Source organism: Nicotiana tabacum, chromosome 16 (assembly GCF_000715075.1).
Source record: "Nicotiana tabacum cultivar K326 chromosome 16, ASM71507v2, whole genome shotgun sequence".
In the NCBI taxonomy this organism is placed as follows: Eukaryota; Viridiplantae; Streptophyta; class Magnoliopsida; order Solanales; family Solanaceae; genus Nicotiana; species Nicotiana tabacum.
Window position 1 is genome coordinate 102,683,829 of NC_134095.1, and position 24,055 is coordinate 102,707,883.

The following is a 24,055-nucleotide window of genomic DNA, read 5'->3' on the forward strand; positions in this document are numbered from 1 at the left end:
GAGTCCTCCTGTACAGGATTCCTCCGTTGTGAAAGAAATTGTTGGATATCCTCCGAAGCGTACGCTTCTAAATCGCGTTTGCGAGCTCTGGGTATTCTTTTTTCGCCAAATATTCCTTGATATCATGAAACCAAGGTTTTCCATCCACTTCTTCTTCAATGTGAGCACAGTAAGCTGACTGATCGTAGATCTTTACTGGAATATGGTCAATAAAATTCTTATCTGGATGTTGTATCATGGATGATAGGGTAGCCAATACATCAGCAAACTCATTTTAGACTCTGGGAACATGCTGGAACTCTATCTTTGTGAACCTCTTTCTCAACTCTTGTACGTGATGCAGATAAGGGAGTATCTTGGAGTTCTTGGTCACCCATTCTTCTCGGACCTGATGTATAAGCAATTCTGAATCCCCGATCACTAGCACCTCTTGAATGTTCATGTCAATGGCTATCTTGAGTCCCAAGATGCAGGCCTCATACTCATCCATGTTGTTGGTGCAAGGGAATCTGAGTTTGGCTGACACCGGATAATACTGATCGGTTTCTGACACTAGAACTGCTCCTATGCCAACTCCTTTGAAATTTGCTGCTCCATCGGAAAACACTCTCCAACCGTCATAGGATTCTGCAATGTCTTCTCCTATGAATGATATCTCTTCATCAGGAAAATATGTTTTTAAGGATTTGTATTCTCCGTCCACGGGATTCTCGGCAAGATGATCTATCAAAGCCTGTCCCTTGATTGCTTTCTGAGTTATATAGACAATGTCGAATTCACTTAGCAGAATTTGCCACTTGGCTAGCTTGCTAGTGGGCATGGGCTTCTGAAAGATGTACTTCAACGGATCCATCCTTGATATGAGATACGTGGTATAGGCACAGAAATAGTGCCTCAACTTCTAAGCTACCCAAATCAGAGCACAACAGGTGCGTTCTAATAGAGAATACCTGGCCTCGTAAGGGGTGAACTTCTTGCTAAGATAGTATATGGCCTACTCCTTCCTCCCTGTTTCATCATGTTGCCCAAGAACACAACCGAACGCTCCATCTAGCACTGCAAGGTAGAGTAATAGAGGTTTACCCGGCTCGGGCGAGACCAAAACTAGTGGCATTGACAGGTACTTCTTAATTCTATCGAAGGCCCTCTAGCAGTCATCAGTCCATTTGGTAGCGGCGTCCTTCTTCAACATCTTAAAGATTGGCTCACAGATGACAGTAGATTGAGCTATGAACCGGTTGATGTAGTTGAGTCTCCCCAAGAAACTCATTACTTCTTTCTTGTTCTTTGGCGGTGGCAATTCTTGAATAGCTTTGACCTTTGATGGATCCAGCTCTATTCCTCGGCGACTCACAATGAGCCCAAGTAGTTTTTTGGAAGGAACCCCAAGTGCACATTTCGCAGGATTCAGCTTCAAGTTGTACCTTCTCAGTCTATTGAAGAACCTTCTCGAATCTTCCATGTGATCAATGGCTTTCTTGGATTTGATGATGACATCATATCATGGAAAATGGTAGTCATGGCCCTCATGTAGGTGGCCCCAGCATTCTTTAACCCGAACGGCATCATCTTGCAACAGTACATTCCCCACAACATAATGAAAGCCGTTTTCTCAACGTCTTCTTCATCCATCCAAATCTGATGATACCCAGCAAAACAATCCACGAATGACTACAACTCGTGCTTGGAACAATTGTCAATCAGGATGTGTATGTTTGGAAAGGGGAAGTCATCTTTTGGACTGGCCCGGTTGAGATCCCGGTAGTCGACATAGACTCTGACCTTCCCGTCCTTCTTCGACCCTGGCACGATGTTGGCTAACCATGTCAGATATTCTACTACCCTAAGAACCTTAGCTTTGACTTTCTTAGTGACTTCTTCCTTGATTTTCAAACTCATGTCAGGCTTGAACTTTCTGAGCAAAGCTTTACCAGTGGACATGTCGGATCAGTTGGCAGTTTGTGAGCCACAATAGATGTACTTAGACCAGTCATGTCATCATATGACCAAGCGAATATGTCTTCATATTCCTTTAGAAATTCTGTGTATTCCTTTTTTTCTGATGGCGATACGTGGACACTGATTCTCATTTCTTTGACGTTCTCTGCATCTCCCAGGTTAACAATCTCGGTCTCATCCAGGTTGGACTTAGGTCTGTTCACAAAATTTTCAACCTCTTTAACAATCTCTTCTGGTATGTTATCTTCCTCTGAATCTATGTCTGTTTGTTGTGTTGTCTCGTTGCATGTCACAGTCATTGGTTCATCAAGATAAGTAATAGTAATGTTGTATGAGTAAAGTAATGAGAGAAAAATAATAAGAGTAAGATTTATAGGGAAAATTGAAATGTTTTGCTAAATTCCATAACTGTTTTGAATATTGAAGATCTTATTGCGAAAATTCAAAAATGTGAAAGGAAAATCAACTAGTAAAAATGAAAGATAGTGCATGATGCTTTGTTCAGCCTTGCTACCCCGAGGCTTTCTGGGCTCTGGTGGTTATGATGGTCCAATTGTTGAGGCATGCTCCTCGGCTTACGGCTTGTATAAAAGGGTCTTCCTCCCCCTCCTCCTTGAAAATGACATAGCAATCCATGTCATCATCTTCTACGAATAAATTCCTCATTGCTGCCAAGGCTTCCTCTTCTTCCGACCCATATATAACATCGGCTGGCTGAAAAGTCTATTCTAAATGGGGTATCGGCTGCTCCAGTGGGTAGGGTCGCGCCATGGTGGCGACCAGTTGTTGAATTCTTTCCAAGTATACTCGTATCCCAGACCGAAAGTGGTGCCATGTTTCTTCAGTTTGATCGGCTTGGCGATTCTGTGGAGGTTCTTGCCAAGTCCCTTGCCAGGCTCATATCCACTCCAGTTCAATATGCTTTCAATTTTGTTATCCCACCATTTGTCTTTGTCAACGGCGTTGACTCGCTCGATGTGGTGATAGGTTTCCCCGCCTATCTTTCTCCTTCCTCCAATCGCTGGGATGGTTTGGCGATTGTATATGGGATTGCTACCGTCACCTAAATGATCACCTCTTGGTGGTTCCACTCAAATTTCACCGCTTAATGCAGTGTTGATGCTACGGCCGCAGCGGCATGAATCCATGGTCGTCCCAACAGCTAGTTGTAAGATGTCGGCACATCTATTACTTGAAATTCAACATCAAACCAAGTAGGCCCCATCTGCAAACACAAGCTAATTTCCCCAATAGTGGACCTTTGGGAACCGTCGAAAGCTTTGACATTGATGGCCCCGTCCTTGATCTCATGCAGACTCTTACCCAATGTTATGAGTGTTAGCAACAGACAAATATTGAGGCTGGACCCACCGTCAATCAGGATTCTGGTGATGAAATAATCCTCGCATTGCACAGTGATGTGCAGCGGCTTGTTGTGACTCAACCCTTCTAGTGGCAACTCATCTTCATGAAAAGTGATCTTGTGACTCTCCAATACCTGCCCTACCATGTTTGCCATTTCTCTTCCATTGATGTTGCTTGGTAAATATGTCTCACTCAGCACCTTCAACAAGGCGTTCCTATGTGCATCGAAGCTTTGCAGCAAAGCTAGGATAGAGATCTGTGCCGGTGTTTTGTTCAACTAATCGATGACTGAGTACTCCTTTGCTTGTATTTTTCTCCAAAGATCATCAGGACCAGCTTCAGTGATGGTTGGCTATCCAGAGGCCTGCTTGCTTGATCCAGCCAAATGTTCCGGGGTGTGTACTCTACCGGTTCTTGTCATACCCTGTGTCGTGACTGCTTCTCCGGATTTGGCTTTCCCTTTCCTTCTTGCCTCGGCTGTGTAGTCCCAAGGTATGGCATTTGTATGGAATGGCGTTATAGCCGACATTGCTACTGGAATGGGCACCTTTACTCCGAACGGAGCCTATATTTTGGAAGGCAAGATCGCAACTTCAAATGGTTCAGGTACATTTGTCGGGGACCCAAACTCGACCTCGATCGGTGCTGGCATCTTTGTAGAGGATGGTGTTTCAAACTCAAGTGGTATGGACATGTTCACCTCAGCGTCCCCAGAAGGCTGAATCTGGACTACAATCGGATTAAGGGCGACTGTTGGTTTCTTTGGATCATCGCCTTCTGTGATCAAACCTATTGACCCCTTGGAGTCCCAGTCATCCTCTATTTCAATCATGTGAATGCCTCCACCCGTGTGGTCTGGTAGAGGGTTATTGTGGACATTCGGGGTGGGATCCTTTGCGACAATAATCTTGTTATCAATTAGTGCTTGGATTTTATCTTTCAGAGAGCGGCATTCATCAATGGTATGCCATTTCATGCTGGAATGGTATGCACGGGATTTATTAGGATTGACCCATTGGGAAAGGGTTTCAGAAGTTATAGCGGGGATGGGGTGACATAACCATCAGCTTTGATCCTTTCATACAGCTGGTCAATTGGTTCGGCAATGGCGGTATATTGTTTGGGAGGTCTGCGGTCGAAATTTGGTCGGGGTCTAGGAAAGTTTTGGCGAGTGGGAGGTGATTAATAGTAAGAGGGTTGAGTATTGTAGGCTTGGTAGACATGTGCGGGTTGGGAATATCTGGGTGAAGTAGGCTGATATGTGGGAGGTGGAGGTGATTGGTAAGTAGGTGGTGGAGGTTGGTAAGAGGGCGAGGGTGCTTGGTAATTTGGGGTAGGTTGATATGTGAGTGGAGGCATCGGGTAGGTTTGTTATTTGATAGGGGACTTGGTTCTCTATGCAACCATCACGGTGCTCACGTCCCTTTTCTTGGTTGTGCCACCAGACTGTAGAGCCTTGTTGGTAGCCTGCAAAGCCTCAAAGTTTGTGACCATACCACTTTTGATGCCTTCCTCGATCCTCTCACCAGCTTGATGATGTCGGAAAATTTCTAGCTTTCAATCAGCATCAACCTTTCATAGTACTGGGGGTCTTGAGCTCAGACAAAAAGCCTGCTCATTTGTTCTTCCTCTAGTGCAGGCCTGACTTTGGCAGCTTCTGACCTCCAGCGAGTGGCATACTCGCGGAATGTTTCCATGGGTTTCTTCTTTAGGTTTTGGATGTATAACACATCTGGTGCATTTTCTGTGTTGAACCTAAACCTGTCCATGAAATCGGACGCCATGCTTACCCAGTTCGACCACTTCTTTGGATCTTGGCTAATGTACCAAGACAGAGCATCTCCCTTCAGACTCCTCATGAAGAGTTTCATGCAGATCCTTTTGTCCTTTCCTACTCCAACCAGCTTGTCGCAGTATGTTCTCAAATGAACTCTCGGATCTCCTGTACTATCAAACATCTCAAACTTCGGAGGTTTGTACCCCTCGGGCAGTTCAACATCGGGTTGTATGCAAAGATCTTCATAGTTTAGCCCCTCAATTCCTTTGCTTCCTTCAATGCCCTGAATTCGGCTAGTCAACTTCTTAAGCTCTTCAACCAGACTCCTGATGAGTAAGTCTTTATCATCAGACTCGGGTGTGCTTGAAATGGGTTGGGTGGAGTGCGGAATGGTTTCCACGTAGATGGGGGTGTTATGAGTGTGGAAATGGTCATTTGTGGAGTTCACCGGTTCTGGGATGAGCAATGGAGTATTGTTGGAAGTATGACAGGTGTTGCAGTGGTGGTGAGGAGCAGGATGGTTTTGTGGTTTTGGGATGTTTTGTGGAGGTGTAGGGTTCTGAGCATTAGGAAAATTGACATCTGGGGTGGTGAGGGAAAATGATAAGCTCGCCAAGTTTCGGACCTGATCAAGTTCTTCTTGGAATTTCAGCAGCTTTTGTTCAAGCTGGGATGCACTTTCCTTAAGAACCAGAGTACCATGAGTGACCTCTACCCGTTCAGTTGAGTTTTCCTTTCTGGTGTTGTTCAAATCTTTCATCTTTCCTTTGTTCCTGTTTCTGACGAGGATAGGAGGAGGAGTGGGTGGAGGGCCCTTAGATCTTGTGGAATATGATGATGATGCCAGAGTACACGAACTAACCTTGGGGAGGGGAATAAATAAAAAATAAAAACAAAAAGGCAACAAGTCAGTGAGGATTATGAAAAGAAATGTTGCGATATTTAAACACGTAGTGAAAAAATATAAGTCATGTCCTAATTTGAGAGCCTCATTGTGCCAGAGGTAGGCCTAGCAGCAAGTTAATTTGGAGAACTTATAATGCTAAATGCCTCATTTTATTGATAAAAATAAGACGAATCCCAAAACGACACTAAATAACAGAAGATAAAAATGTCACTAATGGTCATTGGCCTTATTACATTTATAAAACAAAAAGTTAAATTCCTATCTATTTGGTCCCAGAAGGACCTTCCCCAGACTCGCCATCTTTGGCTCCATCGAACAGCTTCACCAGCTCGCGAAGTCCCAACAGCAGGTAGGCTCTGGCCAGGTGTCCACCCTCATTTTCTTCAGCATTCTGGCAGTCCTCGATCCTCTTGAGAAACTTCCTTTCTAGCTCCACTAAACCTCGTTCCAGGTATCCTAATCGCTTGTTGGCACTGACAGCCATGTCTTTCCACTCTTTAATCAGTTTTTGGTGGGCTTCTTGAATCTCACGGCACTCGCTTTCACATTCCCGAATCCTCTTGTGCAGTTGGTTGTATTTGACCTGTGCTTCAGCCCTTTCATCGATGATTCTGTGACCTCGAATAAACCCAGGTTGGCCCAGACCATTGTGATTGTTCTCCAGCCATCCTGAATAGTATGGGGTGCAGCCAGCATGGTATCTGTCTGGCTCGATAGTATCTCTCCCCGTGATGATCTTGCAATGCCACATATGTTGAGCTTGGCACTTATAAGGACGGTCATCATCTTGGAAGTCGGTCTAGAAGTGACTCATCTTGTCGACCCTTGGTATAACCTATTTCCTACCAGCCTGTCTCATTACCCGAAGAGGGACATAAGGGTAGGTTTCTCTCAAACCGATCAGTATCAGAAATGGTGCGTTCCTAGATCAGGCGATGAACTCTTCAGTAGGGAACCACTCGAACATCCATTGTATTTGATCCTCAGTCTGATTTTCAAACAGCTCCACCCATCCCTTGGCATCCTCTGTCTGAGCAAACATGTTGGGCATGTAGTTCATTCGCCTTGGTTGATGGAAGGCAATATGATCGTCCCAGTCTCTATGCTGAATCTCTTGCCGATATTCACCCCTTTGGAGATGCTCCATGAGCTAGAGTTGGAGTAGCAAGTTGCAGCCCTCGAAGTGTGGGGCTCCTTGTTGACACTTTTCCAGGGCTCTGTATATCTCTGCGATGATCATGGGCACTATGCTAAATGGTTGTCCCCCAATTCCCTCCATCAAAGTTTTGGTGACCATGGCTAGCCTGGTATGGTACTTGCTTTCTTCATTGGAAACACTATCATCCCCAAGAAACAGAACATGAAGACAAAGACCCTTCGGTGAATATGCCCCAACAATGTAAGGGAAAATTCATCCGGATAAGTACGGTAGGATTTGCTGTGACCGTACCTTTCGTACAAATATTCAAAGGGAATGTAAGACTCCTTCAAACATGTCAAGTCTGGATTCTACTTTAGGCCCATCATTTTGAGGAAACATCTACCCTTGCGATTTTTCGGCATTAACAAACCCGGAGTCTCCCATGGTATACCAGTCAATCCTCATATTTCCTCTAGCAGGGGTGTCATCTCAATCTCCCTGAAGCGAAACACAGACCTATCATAGTCCCGGAACAGAGTAGCAGCTTCTATGATTTTGTTATTGGGTTGGACCTTCAGGAGAAAAGGTAGATTTCCTAGGTATTTTCGGACAAGAGTCTGATCACTGGAATGAAGATCCTCCCACCAACTTAGCAACCTTGGGTGGATGTTTGTGACCATACCAAATCTGGGGACTTCGTGCCCCATGTTTCTGTAAGACAAAAAAGGGTTAGGCCCTTACCCCCACTAGACTCGACTATTAAATACCAATAATTGGCATAAAAGCATTTAATTCTCCAAATAAATGCACAGAATGTGGTAGTGTCCGTTTGGGTTTTTAGAAAACCCAGTGGACTTTGGACGAGGTTGTCTTAAAGAGTCATTATGCGGACAACATAACTGACTCGGCTAAGTTTGACCATGATGCATGCACAATTAAACAGAGTAAGGTCTCTATTGGTATTAGACTGGTACCCTTGAGCGGACAACTCAAGAGGAAAGGCGCGAAACCGTCGACTACAACATTGATTCATTGATTGACTGGTTTTACCGCAAATACGCCTTTGCCGGATTTAAAGGGTGATAATATCGGAAGAGCGCAACCACTCATTATAAGCGTTGTTATGGTATTTGTTTGGCACAAGTGGAATATGATGTTGAAAACATGCTTATAAAACAAGTTGTCACGTATTTGCACGTTCATAAAGTAATAATTACAATAATTTAAAACAGTAATAAAGGAGTGCAGTAAAGGAAAGCAGTGAAAGAAACAAGGGAAAAAAACAAGAGACAAGTTAGTTTTTGCAGTAGAAGAGGGAATTAAATGCTTAAAGGTATTAAATAAATAAAGCACAGAAGAAATGTAAAGTCGCAGTAATAGCTTGAAGTGGTAAGAGCCTAAAAGTATGTCCCCAGCATAGTCGCCATGCTGTCGCACCCCCTTTTTCTAGCGAAATCGGGTTTAGGACATTTGGGAGGACAACTCGTTCCCCTTTGGGAATTGGGTTTGAATTGGAGAGTCGCCACCTAATGATTAAAGTGAATTAGGACACTAGGAAGGAATTGATCTAGAAAACCAAAGATTGGGTAAGGGATAGAAATTATCCCGAGGGGAAGGTGTTAGGCATCCCTCAGGATCCACTAGTGTGGTTCCCGGCCATGCTACAATTGTGACTTTAAGTAACAAGTAGGCAAATAGAAGTTTTAAATATAAGGGTTTTCACGTAATGGTTGCAAATAGATTAAAGTTTAAAGAAAACAAAAGGAAGCTGAATTTTTGAGGAAAACAGTTTGAAAATTCTGAAAAAATAAACAAGTAAAGGGAGAGGGGGTTCCTAGGTTTAAAAATAATATGGATCACCCCACACAACATCCGGTAATCACTCCTCAAAGAGGGGCTACACGAGATGTTTTCGTGTGGTCATCATATCCATATCTACCTTTTCCCACCCCGTTAAGGTATTAGAGCACATAATGGTTTCGTTACTTATTGCATGCTATTATCCGCCTCATTCCTATCAGTCCCGGAGGTACTTGGGACTACTAATCCTAAAAGGGAGGGGTATGAGGTTTTGCAGTTTTAAAGGACAAAATTCTAAGGCGACAATCAAAACATATATTGTAAGTATTGGGAAAGCATGTAAACAAATACGGCTCAAATAAACCTCCTTAAACCAAAGAGAGCATATAGTTTTAACATGTCTTACACGTACTGATTATGGTCTGATTAAACTTAAAAGGTTAAAGCATGCTGATTTATCACATATTTTCAGATAAGAAGTCCGAATTAGACCTGCCCGCTGGTTGTAATTATCAAAGACTAGCGCAGTTATAGCTTTTACCCTAAAGCTTGCCTAGGTTTTGGACGAAACCTATAGGCATGATATCTATTAGTTTCAGAAATAAAGCAGTAAACTGATTACAGGAAGATTGCCAATTATTTACCAAGTTCTGCAGATTAAACTTAAAACGAGCGAGGCGATTCAGATTTGATTGATAGTTCCTATGGGCATATTTTCTAGGCGTTGTTAATTTAATACATTGTCATTGGCATACAAGAATCTTATAGGCAGGTCATCTATATGCAGTCGATTATTTAAGCCTATAAACTCATTTGCCTAGTGACAGATGCAGGTGCAAAATGCAGGAAGTCCTATAGGCATATTATCTATATGATAATGCAGAAGTGCAGAAACCTATAGACATGGTCTCTATATAATGCAGAAGTGCAGAAACCTATAGACATGGTCTCTATGTAATGCAGAAATGCAGAAACTTATAGACATGGTATCTATATGAAATGCAGAAGTGCAAAAAATTTATAGACATGGTATCTATATGAAATGCAGAAGTGCAAAAGCTGAAAGCAGGATACGTGAATGCAGAAGTATAGTAATCCCCTATGAATATGGTATCTACCCCTTTGCATGCACGATTGACCCTCCTTTTTTCACTAACAGCCCCAATAGTTATTACAAATTATTACAGCCCAGAATGAATAAGAAAAGCAAAATTACATCAGAAATTAAAGTACAACCAAGGGGAGCCTAATTCAGACTCCAGGTCTGAAATATGAGATGAACCAACTCCAAAGATCAAGATCCCAAGCCTTTCTCTTATTTGGATGTGCCAGAGTTCCCTAAGAGCCTCAAATGGACTCCGGGTCGTGCTCACACCCAAACACATACAGTATTAAGAACATAATGCAGTGTGGAAGGGCCAGCCCTCAAGTATCCAAGTTCAGAGGGAACTCAAGGTCCCAAGGCAAGGCTTACAGGAGGGGGCAAAGCTTAGAAGCTAAGAGTAAGTGTAAGTGCAGAGTTTGGAAAGGGGAAAGGGGAAGTGGTAGAGAAACAGGGACAGGCTAGTGGGCATACCTAGCAATGGGAAGTATTGGCACACCCCACAAGCCTGTTAGAACACATTGTTTTGGGAGTTAGGATCCTCTAAGGGATCAAGTCCAGACATGAACAATAACTTGCATATTGTCATGTCATGAACTACAACTCAAATCACATAGAGGGGAATAGGGGTACAGGGATTCATAGCAGAAACAAGTAAAAGAAATTAACATGCTAATTAAACATTCAACTCTATATAGACAGTAAAGTAGACATGGATGTAAAGTCTATAAGTGAACACATTGGGATGATGCTGAAGCTAAAACTAGAACATACCAGTCTCAAAGAAACAATTGAAAGAAAGCAGTAGTCTTGCAAAGCCAAAGTGCAAACAGGCAGTCAGAATGCTATGATCTTAGAAAAGAATCGTGAGGCTGTAAGGGTGAAGTATGAAGTGTAAAAGTGTTGAACTGAAGGTCTGTTAAAGTGTAGAAGGGTCGTGCCCTTTTATAGTGTAGAAAGCAAGCAGAAATAGGTAAGAAAAATAGTTTGAAAATCAATTACCCAAGGTTTCCCCCAAATTAAGGGATTCTGATTTCAAACGGGCAAAACTAATTAAGGAAATGGATTCATCAAACACTTTTTCAAATCAGCATAAAAGGGGTAAATACATAAAGGTCTATTTAAGGACAGGGGCTTGACAGCACACGGTTTGTGCAAATAAGGAAAGAAAATCAGTTAACAGCCAAGAAAATCGAAAATTGAAGATTTTGTATGAATGAACCAAGTCAGAAAGATGGGAAAGATTTCAACTTCAGGAAAATCAGTGCCAATAAATTAGACTTATTAAAAGGAATTCTGAATCAATCACAAGTGGAAAACCATTCTGAAGAAAGATTCCTCATATATAAAAGCATACAGACACGTTAAACATGAAGAAATTTGTCATGCTATTCAGAAGAGTCTAGTGTAGGAGAATCAGAATTGTGTGCAAACAAAAGAAGTTCACACTTAGTTTATAGACCCAGAAATAAGTCTGAAAGAGCCAAGGGTCCTCAAACAGAACCCTAGTTTGATCATATGACCAAACTCGGAGGAAACCTCCAAATTCTAGGGTTTCCAACTCGAGTCAAATACAGAGATGAGGAGGCAACAGGCTCAGAGATTTCCTATCAAAATCTCTTGAGAAGAAAAGCAGATACAAATAATATTCAAAGTAGACAGAGCGTAGGAGCATAATGAGAGAATAGTCACGACAGTAGAAGAAACGTGTTTAAGAAAACCTTTTAGAAAGGGACTTAAACAGAGTTCAGTAGAAGGCAAACAAAACTTAAGAACTTAGTAAGAAATACATACAGTAGAAGAACACAAAAATACCGAAAAAGCATAGCAAAAGATCATATAGGAAGATACAGCAAGATAAACATGCGAGCATGGTACAAAACACAGTAGAAAAACAAAGCACAGAAGAACATGCATGATAAAGGAAAACATAAGAACACAGTAGAAGGACATGCATGGTAGAAAAGAAAACATCAGAACATAGTATAGACAAATACACACAAAGAAAAGAAGAAGAAAAGTCAAAGAAACATTTTAAGATTTTCAGAAAAACCCTAAATCAGAAAGAAGTGATTTTTGAAAGAAAAATTAGGAAAACGTTTAAAAACTCAAGTAGAGCACAAATATAGAACAGATTTAAGAAAACAATCAGAGAAAACCTCGAATAGCTAGGGTTTCAGAGGAACCCTAAAGCGAGAAAGGCTTGAAAAAGGTCCGATCTGAGTCGGATAAGTCAGAAATAGGCTCATAATGCTTGGATATGCCAGAGCAAGGCCGGAGAGGCCATAAAACCTCGAATCGGAGAGGATCTGAACGGACACCATTGAGGTCAGACCTCGAAACTTCGAACACCAAGTGTTTAAGAGCAGAGGGAGATGAGTTTAAGCCATCCATGGCCTGAGAGGCCATGGATTCCGGTGAGTTGAAGGTAGAAGACAGTAGGAGATGATTAGGGTTTCAAGAACCTTTGAGAGAATTTGAGAGGTGAGAGGATTTAGAGGCGGCTGTTGGTGAGAAATGGGATAGGGTTGGGGGTGTTTGGGAATTAAAAAGGAAAGGGGAAATTCTGGCAGTTGATCGAAATGATCAACGACCTGGATGAAAAGGGGAAACCAGGCAGGTTGGATAAGCGGGTTAGGGGCGGGTCATTTTAGGAATTGGGCTAGCCCGTTTGAATTTGAAATTGGGGTCAATTGGGGCTGATTTTAGGCTTTAATTGAAATGAAATAGGGCTAGTATTTAAATAACCACTTTTCCCTTTTATTTTTATAAAAATAGTAAAATAATTTCCGAAAACAAATTAAAAGTACTAAATTAATTAATAATGTATAAATATTAAATTAAAAATACTAGAATCAATTTTGTAGTCATAAACGTAATTAAATCTTAAGATAGGCTAAAATTGCAATCATATGCAATTTAGCTTTAAAATACTAAATAAATTTGTAAAAATGCGTAAAATTTACCTTAGCTATATTTTGGTATAAATGTGAGAATAAAATAAGTTATTCACCAAAATGATGATTTTGGGAATAACTTTTAGTTTTTGTACTGCTAAAATGGGCAATAAATTGATTTAAAAAATCTTTTAAAAATTAGGAAAAATACTAAAACACTTGGGCATACTTATATATGCATATATATGCTATTTTGAAAGTATTTTTCATATATAAAATGCATAGGGAAAAATTGGGTATCAACAGATACATTTATAGGTTGAAGACGGCAGTTCAGAACCGGTAGTGGCCGACAACAACTGATATGCATTTAATGCCTCGACATCCGAACTGACGGAACATCAGTGCCCACTTGTCACTGACGTCATGGTCGGGCTCGTTGCTTACGTCATGGTAAACCGAGGGGAAGCTCGAAGACTCAATTCGTTTCTTGTCATTACACTTCAAAAAACGAGGGGACTATCTGTATACGGTCAAAATCGGGCTTGCTTAATTTTGTATGGCTAATCGGAACCGGGGTGGCAGACCAAGGCTCGGCCCCGCATTGTATCGAACCATGGCACGAAGATGGATTGTTAAGCTCATGAATCAATGACCGATCAAGATCGAGACCAACCATGATCAGGACCGAAGCGGGATGGAGATCGAGCGAGATTGAAGGAAGCTTGCTAAGTCGAATAACAGAAAGCCGAGATATCCGTGACCAGGCAAGGATCGTGGCGGAAATCCCGGCACGTATCAAGTCAAGACCGGTTATTTAGTCAATCATGGGATTTCCTTCTGTATTTAGAATTGTACCATAAGTAGAATTCTTCTACTATATAAAGGGGGTTCTAATCATTTTGTAGACATCATATTCACGTATAACAAAGTAATACATTACATTTTCTCTCTTTAGCTCTGTTATTCAGTTCATACTTTTTATTAGCATATTTTGTTAGTTCGAGGGCTATCTAGCTCGAAGGATATAACCACTCATTATATTGGTTTGCTTTATTTTACAGTTAATTTCTAACATTAATTCTTATATTTCTCAATTTGGTAACCAAGTGAAATCACGTATCCTTAAAATCACTTATAAGTTTAATTGTTATCCAATTTTAATGGTAAACAAAATAGCAAAAAAAATTAAAAAAAAAATCCTTGTATTTTGAGCTTTTTGAATCCATCAATCCGATTTACAAAACGAAGCCCTGTTGAGCCTTATCTCTTAACGACAAGAACGAGAAAGTCAAATGCTGATTTGACGGGTACTTGTTAGAGTTTGGTGTAACCGGTGTGTATGAAAATATTGGTCTCGAAATTCTTTCATTATTCAAAGTTAATAAATACATATATGTTTTTACTATTTATATAATTATTTACTCCAAAATATAATTTAATTTGTTATATAGAAGAGTCCAATTACATATATATAATTAGAGTTAAAAGAAAAATATCACGGTAGTGAAAAAATAGAAAGAGAGATTCAAAACCTAGAGAGTAAAACAGGAATTTAGAAGATTTAATAATACAGATAGGATGGGGAGAATGCCTATAGTTTCAAATTGGAGGCGGAGTTTGTTAAAACTGTTTCATATTAATATGTAGGATTTCTTTATGCTTCTCATGCTATGTAGCAGCAATTTTCTGCCAGCAGAAAGATACTGAACTGATTTGAAACGAAGCCATTGCTGATGGCTCGTTTACGTAAAAAAAAATGTCATAAAAATACAAATCAATCTCTTTTATCTTTGGCAAACAACATCATGCTAACACAAAGCTAGAAAGAATAACCAAAACAATTAAGCTTGAAGAATACAGATTTGGTTGCTCTATGCAGCTGCAGTGATGCACCCAATAGCCTGTTTGCAGATGCCAGTCATGGTTGCCTCAGGTCCATATACCTACAACGACAGACGGGAAAAATTAACAACGATATTTCAAAAGAAAATCTCTTTAGGCTAGGATGCTAATTCGTACCTCAATTGGGATGCCAATTTCTTCCCCAAGAGACCGCATTTTGGCAAGACCTTTTTGGTAGTTTGGACCTCCTCTCCTCACATATATGTGCATTCTTGCAGCTTTAAGCTTTGATTCCTGTCACAAGAATGCCGAGTAAGGAGTGTCCAAATAACTGCAAGTCATATTGGAGATGACTATGAGTTATGATGGTTAATTTCATACCTTCTCCTTCAAAGCTCGAATTATACCACTAAATGTGGCAGCAACATCAGTGAAGTTGGCTATTCCACCACCTATCACAAGGGCTCTCTTACGACCATCAGAATCTGCAGTTGCACACTGCAAAGTTGGGATTCAAGTGACTATCTTTCTCCTAATAAGAATGTTTTGTTTTCATTCTCTAGATGCATAAACAAAGAATATGCTACAACGAGTAAACTCATGATTGTATATTAGGTTCTAAAGCATGTCTAATCCTGTAAATTTATGCAAATACTTTATGCTTACATCAATTACAACTCTGGCATACTGCAAGACCTCTTCTTCATTTGGAGCACCGCTGTATTCTGCATAGTTCCCAAGCTCAGAAGCATATCCAAGATCACCGACCTGGGAAGGTAATATAGCACGTATATTAGAGCCGTGCAGGTAACAGAAGGGGAGTCAATTTAACCAGATACAAACGGCATAAGTTTATCGAAGGAGATAAACATACAGTGTCTGCATATATGACACTGGCACCTCCACCAGCAACCATTGTCCAAATTCGCCCCTTGGGGTTCAAGACTGTGAACTTCAAAGATGCACTTGTCTGAAATAGAATAATGGATTGAACGCTTTAGCATGTAATAAGTTGTTAACAGAACCATCTTCTACCTAAAGCTGATAGAGTTTGGACTCGAAACACTTTGCAAGTACTTTAATGCTCAATATTTCATGTTCAACAAACGTGCAGGTACACATCTATATTAAAAGAATCATCCTTTTTTTCCATCTTGAGTATGCATTACGGAAAAGAGTCTCCAGAAAAACTGATTGATGAGAATATAACAGCAGTTTGATCCTTAGTCATCTCTTTACTATTCCAAAACAATAGAGACTAATACATCTTTTTCTACATCCAGGGGGTGGGAGAGGGTTGACAATTCTGAGTCTTCTGTTTCCCATGACTTTTTATTTATTAAATGCCAAAGAGTCAAGATATACCTTTTCATCTAGACCATGAATAAAGCTCTCTGTAGCACTCATCACTCTTCCAAATGGCAATGGAAATTCGAAATTTCCCCACCTGCAAAACGAAAGATGTAATGTTACACTAATGGTGTGCACATTAATTTACGCAATGTTTCCTGAAAACAGTAGAACAAGTAAATGTCAGCGACTAAATGGCAAGACATTACTTCTTGAAGTTCTTAAAAGCAGCAGTGTCATCAAGCTCTCCCCTCATATCCAGTGGATAAGGCTTTCCTTCGACCAGCGTGAAAGGATTCATCTCCAAGAAAGTAAAGTCCAGATCTGATACAAGCAAATGTTCAGAGGCTAAAGCAAATCCAAAAGGCTATTAAGATGACATGAAAATGAAATTTGGGCATACCTTGAAACAAAGTATAAACCACTTTGAGGAACTCCTCAATTACTCCTTTGATCTGTTCAATAAAAGTGAATTTCACATCAGTGATTTCAGATATACATTGCAGAAACAAAAATGGCAAAAGAACACGGAGAATATAGAATACGGAGAATATAGATCTCTGTTTTTTTTCCTATCTTTTTTGAAGAATAAGAACAAAACTCAATGCTCCAACATAAAATGAAGTTACAATTTTAACAGGTGGCATTCAAGGAGCAAACTTTTCCTAGGTTATGGTTCTTTCGAACATTTACCTCAAGTGGTAGAGTAGCAACAAGTGGTGCACAAATCTCTGATGTAAAGGATGTCCCCGTTGGCAAAAAGATTGTCTTAACCTGGATTAACAAAGTTGTCATGTCAAATCATTATAAAAATATATAATACTGATGTTGAACTTTAACATATCTTCAGTTGCCTTGTAAAAAGAAGGGCACATTTCACATACCTTGTCCCAGTTTTCTTCGATATCTATTCCTCCACATTCAGAAAAGCTAACACTACAACCAAGTCTCTCTGAGACAATGTTAAGGTAAAACTCTTCATTGTGGGGTACAAATGGCTCAACAATGAAAGTTGTAATGGGCCCCTTGCATCCACCCATCTCCACCTTTTAATGTGAAAATACATGCAAACATAGGATCAAATTATAAGATATATATGTGCTAAAATGTCCGAGTATATATAATGTTTGTTTTATAAAGTATATAACATGTTCTCCTTGTAACAAAATCACAACAAAAGACAAGTCACGGAAATTTTTTATCACCTCTTTGCCTAACCGTTCCTTCACGAAAGAAGCAACTTCAGCCAGATCAAGATTCAAGGCAACTAGCCCGCTTTTTCCACGCTTCCCAAATAACATATCAGGCTTTACCACCAATTGTGTTGAGGAGAGCCATGGCTCTTTCTCTACAAGCTCATTCAGATCAGTTGATTCTGTAACCTACTCCATAGAAAGGAAAAATACATCATGATGTTGCAGCGAGGAATAAATTACCGTGTTCTTATAATCTCTAAAATAAATAATGTAATGCAATCCATAATTGTCACAAGTAGAGGTGGCAAAATAGTTAAAAGAAAACAGTTAACCACCCATATATCCACTAAAAAATGGGTTAGATAATGAACTTTTTAAAAACGGGTCAAATATGGATAAGAACCATATTATCCATTTAGAAAATGGATAACCAATGAGTCTAACTTTTACATTTGTAAAGCCTCAAATTGGGGGTTCCTCAAGTTAGGGAGACTAAGAATTCTCTCAAAAGTGATCATATGCAAGAAGTCATGGATAATATGGTTACCCATATTATCCGCCGATTAACCCGTTTTTTTTCGTATTAAATATGGGTCGGGTCGGATAATTTATCCTTATTCATTACCCATTTTCGACCCGAACCATAGCCGACCCGACCCGACGTTTGCCACTCCTAGTCACAAGTAACATGAAATATTGTTTCTCTGGTCCTATCCACCTGAAATAGTAAAGCCTCTGGTGGGTTTGTCCTCCTATCCTCATCACACACGAAAAAGTAAATCTAAGACAGTGTTGTATGGAGTCTGGACATAGACAGAATAAATAACAACAACCCAGTGAAATTCCACTAGTAGGGTCTGGGGAGGGGTAGTGTGTACGCAGACCTTACCCCTACCTCAAAGGAGTAGAGAGGCTGTTTCCGAAAGACCCTCGGCTCAAGAAGACAAAAGGACAAAAGAAGATAATATTAGTAACACCACAGAAATAATATGAAAGAAATATATATATATATATATATATATATATATATATATATGAATAATAAGAACAACATGAAATCAAGAGGAATGATACAAAGCAAAAGCAAAATAGTATCCCTACCAAACTGGTCTCCCATAGTTATGGCATAAGGCAAGACTCAACTACCTCCTAGCCTACCACCCTAATACTCGACCTTCACATGTTCCTATCAAGTGCCATGTCCTCGGAAATCTGAAGCATCGCCATATCCTGCCTAATCACCTCCCCCCAATACTTCTTAGGCCGCCCTCTACCTCTTCTCGAGTCCTCCACCACCAGTCGTTCGCACCTCCTTACCGGAGCATCTGGGCTTCTCCTCTGAACATGCCCGAATCACCTGAGTCTTGCTTCCCGCATCTTGTCATCAATGGGAGCCATGCACACCTTCTCTCGAATATCATCATTCCTAATCTTATCCATCCTACTATGCCCGCACATCCACCTCAACATCCTCATTTCTGCTACCTTCATCTTCTGGATATGTGATTTCTTAATCGGCCAACACTCAGCCCCATACATCATGGCCGGCCAAATCACCGCTTTATAGAACTTACCTTTGAGTATCAGTGGCACTCTTTTGTCACACAATACTCCAGATGCTAACCTCCACTTCATCCATCCTACCCCAATACGGTGTGTAACATCCTCGTCGATCTCCCCTCCCCCTTGGATAACCGACCCAAGGTATTTGAAGCTGTCTCTACTCGGGATGACCTGTGATTCAAGCCTCACATCCACGCCTACTTCCCTCTGCTTAGCGCTGAACTTACACTCCAGGTATTCCGTCTTTATCCTGCTAAGCTTGAAACCCTTAGATTCAAGAGTTTGTCTTCAAACCTCCAGCCTCTCGTTAACACCGGTTCGCGACTTGTCAATCAGAACTATGCTTTGAGGCCCCTGAAGCTCATTATTAGCTTATTGCTTTGAGGCCCCTGAAGCCGGGCAAAAGGATCACAATCAAAGACTTCAAGAAGATATACAAAAAAATTTAACACACTGGTTGACAAGGGCGGCTAAGGCCATCCCCCCAGCCCCCCCCCCCCTCCAAAAAAAGATATCAAAGGCTCAAATCTTTACTACTATTTGATAAAATAATATATAACTGATACAATTATCCAATCAAATTTTACGTTTTTGTTTTGGAATATGATTGAGGTTGTTCAAATGAATGAGAAAATTACAGTAGGTTTTTATCACTCCCTAATTGATGCAATGATCTCCCTTTTGTTTTTATTTTTCCACCTTCACACGGATTCACTTTTTTTGTCTGTTTAAGACAATTTCATTTTTCGGTTTTAACACGATTTGCTTGAATAGGCTGTAAGAATGAATGGTAAATAAAAATACCTATGAACTCTAAATACATACGATTTGCCAAGATTCCATTTTGTATCTCAAAAACGTAGAAGAATGAGCTTAAATAGAAATACATGTGAATTTCATTGAATAAGTTTAAGGCATCTTATTGAAATTTAGCTTTGGGCGACCAATTTTTTAAGTTGTCCCTGCTGGTTGATATACAGTAACTACCACTTCTAGAAATTTACTTACAGCTAAGAATCATGTCCTATTATTCTTCACTTTAGTAGCTGGCTCAGAGCCTGTGGTCCCAACATTCTTCCTAGTTCCTACACTATCATCAGCAAGACCAGTGGCGGAGCTACATAGCTCCAAGAGGTGTCAACTAACACCCCTTTTTCAGAAAAATACACTGTTTAAATAGGTAAAAATAATTTTTTTGATGTATATATACTATGTATTGAATCCCCTTAACTTCTTCCTGGTTACTTCTTTAAATTTGGACACCCCTTAGTGGAAATTTTGGCTTTGCTACTGAGCTAGACTCCTTTTCTTTTATTAGGCAGCTTTTTAGCAATGTATCTGGACCAACCTAGGAATTTCCTCCGGGCGGGCAAAGATAGATCTCAACACAAGAGGTGACAGAAAAGGGGAATTTTTTTGGCAGGATTAGATTCTGCACCTAAGACAGAGTTACAGCCACTAGACTGCAACTCGAATATTTATTTTCAAATAAATGCAGAACAAACAGAAACATCCTACATTTCTCTAATTCAGACTCAAATCTGCATCCTAAAATACAGTGTGCAGATTTGAGTCAGTAGGCCTAATTTTAACACCTAAATTGTTTCCTACATTAAAAAGATTTCAGGTGAGCCAATGTTAATTGAAATAAAATGTCATTGTTCACTTACCTGGGCAGATTTGATGGCCAAATCATAACCAGCGAGCCTCTTGAAATGCTCTTTCAACAATCTCTTGGAATCATACTCTCTGATCTTCTTCCGGGCCATTTTTGCTTCCCTAACAAGACAAATATAAAATCTGAGCACAGATCCAAAATCCCATAAACCAAAATAATTAACAAAATATTTGACAAAATTAGAGTTATGGAGAAAATTAGCACGAGAGTTGGGATCTATACCGTTATAAAAGAGAACCCAAAAGTTGAATATTTGCTATGTATTAAGGATTTACAACTTACAATACAGGCTGAAATCTTGGGTCTCAACTGCCACTATTTATAGTTCTGTGAAATGGGATTTCAGAGATGGCTGCTGGAAATTATAAATATTGGACTAATTGAAAAATAGTAACTATAAAGAAAAATACAGAAAATAGAATCATATAATAGCGGGAAGTAGTTGTATGTATGGACAGCGGACACATGTGAAGCATAAGCAAACTACCTACCCACTAATGTGGACCAACTAACTTCACTATTTATGCTAATTTATGGCTTTAGCTGCCTAGTATCAAATATATTACTTTCTCCGTTCAATTTATTTGCCACACTTCCATTTTAGTCCGTCTAAAAAAATATAAATTTATTTATTCAAAAATAATTGAAATTAAAAAAAATTATTTTATTTTTAATAAGATTATATGTTATCACAAAAAATCAATAGCTCATTCTAATATTTTTTTTCTTGAACTTCATGTCCAATAAAATAATGCCACATAAAATTGACAGAGGGAGTAATAGGTATGCTTTTATTATTGAAATCTATATATCTATATATATATTAAAGCAAGAAAGTTACCATATATAATTGACATTATGGTTAAGCCAAGTGGCAAGCTAATAAATGTCAATAGTATATGATAACTTTATTCTATATTTGACTATTTTAGTTAAATACAAATATAATATAATATATATACACACTTTATTCTATATTTGACTATTTTAGTTAAATACAAATATATATATATATACGGAATTTGAATTAAAATATAATTTTGAATTTATAGATAAAGTTCTAAAATTTGAATTTAAATTAAAAATAAAATTTATCTTTTTTTATCATATTATCATACTTAATTCGGTTAATGATCATATGCAATCATGTTAGGAACTTTTGTTATTTTTTTTAATTATTTAAATACTACTTTCCTCTAGCAAAAAAAACTATTCCATACAACTATAAAATTCTTTCACATTTAAATCCTATAAATATAGTTCTTTGAAACATCGTAGCTAGATTTGAATAAAACGAAATTCTTTTAAAATAAATGTAATATATAAGGTACACGTCTATGTTTATCTAAATAACAAAAAAGAGTTTACAAAATCAAATAAAAATTTACTTACATATATAATAAAGTAAACATACATGCTGGAGAAAGAAACATCACAAAATCAGTCAATATAAAAATAAAAATAAAAAAAAGGTGTTTCTTTTTTTTTCTCGAAGAATATTTGTTTGAAGAGTCAATTTGCATAAATGGACATCAAACAATTAATAAAACTTTAACTATACAATTGCTATCATTAATTTCAATTTAGCACATTCAAGGAATTGAAGGGTATAAGCTGAAACCCATTCATTTAGCTGTAGTCAAGCCAATATTGCAAGAGTATAATATTTTTTTCGTTGAAGAATATTAGTTTTGAATCATTAGATTACGTGAAAGGTTTTTTTTCAAATTCAGCAAGAGAGAAATCAGTTTTTAATTGATAGTTTCTATAGCGACTTTTAAGTGTAACAAAGAGTATATATAAAGAAAAAATTTGTATGACGTGAAATATTTTTTTTTTAAATGTAAACAAATTATTTCGAAAAAACTCTTTACTTTTTTTAATTCAAAGATAATAAAAAGATAAGATATTTTTGAACATTAGTAGAGAGTTTTAAAATTATTATAATAGAAGTTATATCATGGATAAACTCAAAAAATCGAAATCTTATGGAATATTTACATAATATCCGGCCATATTTATTGTTTACTTTTTATAGCTAATATAATATTTTCAATTACATTATCATAAAAATAATTATTATTGAAAAATAATGTTTTAGAAACTGAAATTTTAAGAAAGAAATATTTTTTAAGAGATATCAACACACCAAATAAGAGTACAAGTAGTAGTAAAAGAGTGAAGTCTTATCCAAAGAGTTATTCATTGTCTCAACATTTGATTGTTTTGCCATAAATATGAGTTATTATTTTGCTTACTGACTATTTTTAGGATCCAATGACATTGGCAAGAATGGTATCAAAAAAGAAAAATAGAAAAAATGGTTAATTTTTTTCATGTAGTTAATATCCAATGATTATCTATATTTACTGAAAAAGTGTAAATTTTAAGATTATTTACATACAATCCAAATAACTTAAATATTTGACATGATTAGTGTCCGCGCATCCGTGCGGGTACTAATACTAGTATACTATATAGTACAAAAGTTGGAATCTCGTGCTGGTTTAATGTTTGGCAGCCTCATATGGTCTTGCTTAATTACCATATCTCCACGATTGGGAATTAGACATACCAACATATTTTGATTTCTCTAATTGCCTCGACATCATTATACAAAGAATCGATTTTTATACTAAGATAGCTACTGTTTCCTTATGGACACCAATCCAAAATTCAAAATAGTATGTAATCCTATGTGAGAATAGGTGCTGACTGTTATGATAAAAATCAAAATATGGTGGATGTCTACTCTTCCTCCATGATCTTTCTCTCAAATGGTTAATGACATATTCAATGACATATTTTCTATGTTCAATGACATATTCCATGACATATTTTCTTCACTTTTCATGCCTATATAAAGGCCTTGTAATAGATAGGAAAATACACACAATTGAAGAAGAAAATCTCTTCCTTCTCTCTATCTCTATTTCTTGTTCATGTTTTACTAAATTGCTTTTATTTCTTGTTCATGTTTTACTAAATTGTTTTTATTTCATAACACGTTATCAGCACGAGTCTCTAACTAATTGTATATATATATCTACAAAAAAAAATTCTACATCTGGAAAGATATATATATATATCTACAAAAAAAAATTCTACATCCGGAAAGATTACAATTAGAAGCCATACATATCATCACATGGTTAAATGTAAAGAGAAACTACATATGGTAAGTAATGAAATGTAAGAAGGTATGATTATCTTATACTTGTCATTTCTTTAAAATCTCATATGCACACAACTTCGTACTACACCTGTATTGCATAAGCACATATTAATATTACATCTTTTATACCACATGAATGGAATAAAATTTTCGAAGTTCTATATGTGAAAATCATAGTAGCAGTTAATTGTTGATATGATGCATGTCATGGTAACCAAGGATATTTTATATAAATTGTCCTATGCATATTTATGTGTTAACTATCTTCAATCTGTCCTGCCGCTTTAAACATTTTCTTTT

The 24,055-nt window shown here is 38.3% G+C and overlaps 1 protein-coding gene across 3 annotated transcripts; it reads right to left on the minus strand.

The window, feature by feature from the left end:
* Positions 1 to 14,530: 14,530 nt before the first annotated feature.
* On the minus strand, positions 14,531 to 20,999 carry LOC107787579 (ATP-citrate synthase alpha chain protein 2). 3 transcript variants are annotated; one of them, XM_075233179.1, is made up of 13 exons: positions 20,863 to 20,999; positions 20,573 to 20,681; positions 17,349 to 17,525; positions 17,028 to 17,189; positions 16,837 to 16,917; positions 16,547 to 16,598; positions 16,353 to 16,467; positions 16,159 to 16,240; positions 15,668 to 15,763; positions 15,460 to 15,561; positions 15,175 to 15,291; positions 14,971 to 15,087; positions 14,531 to 14,894 (listed from the first exon to the last, which is right to left on the minus strand). In XM_075233179.1, exons 2-13 carry the CDS (start codon positions 20,669 to 20,671, stop codon positions 14,823 to 14,825), a joined length of 1,272 nt encoding a protein of 423 aa, XP_075089280.1. In that variant the 5' UTR covers positions 20,672 to 20,681; positions 20,863 to 20,999; the 3' UTR covers positions 14,531 to 14,822. The 3 variants fall into 3 exon arrangements, with proteins under 3 accessions (XP_075089280.1, XP_075089279.1, XP_075089281.1); XM_075233178.1 differs by having other exon boundaries at positions 20,803 to 20,978; XM_075233180.1 differs by lacking the exons at positions 20,573 to 20,681; positions 20,863 to 20,999 and adding an exon at positions 18,229 to 18,268.
* Positions 21,000 to 24,055: the final 3,056 nt, after the last annotated feature.

Excerpts from the sequence above, each read along its gene's own strand:
- LOC107787579 (XM_075233179.1), bottom strand. The coding sequence starts at position 20,671 with ATGGCCCGGAAGAAGATCAGAGAGTATGATTCCAAGAGATTGTTGAAA. Across the intron at positions 15,088-15,174 it reads TTCGAGCTTTGAAGGAGAAG|GAATCAAAGCTTAAAGCTGC; the intron begins GTATGAAATTAA and ends TTCTTGTGACAG. Across the intron at positions 14,895-14,970 it reads AAATTGGCATCCCAATTGAG|GTATATGGACCTGAGGCAAC; the intron begins GTACGAATTAGC and ends CTGTCGTTGTAG.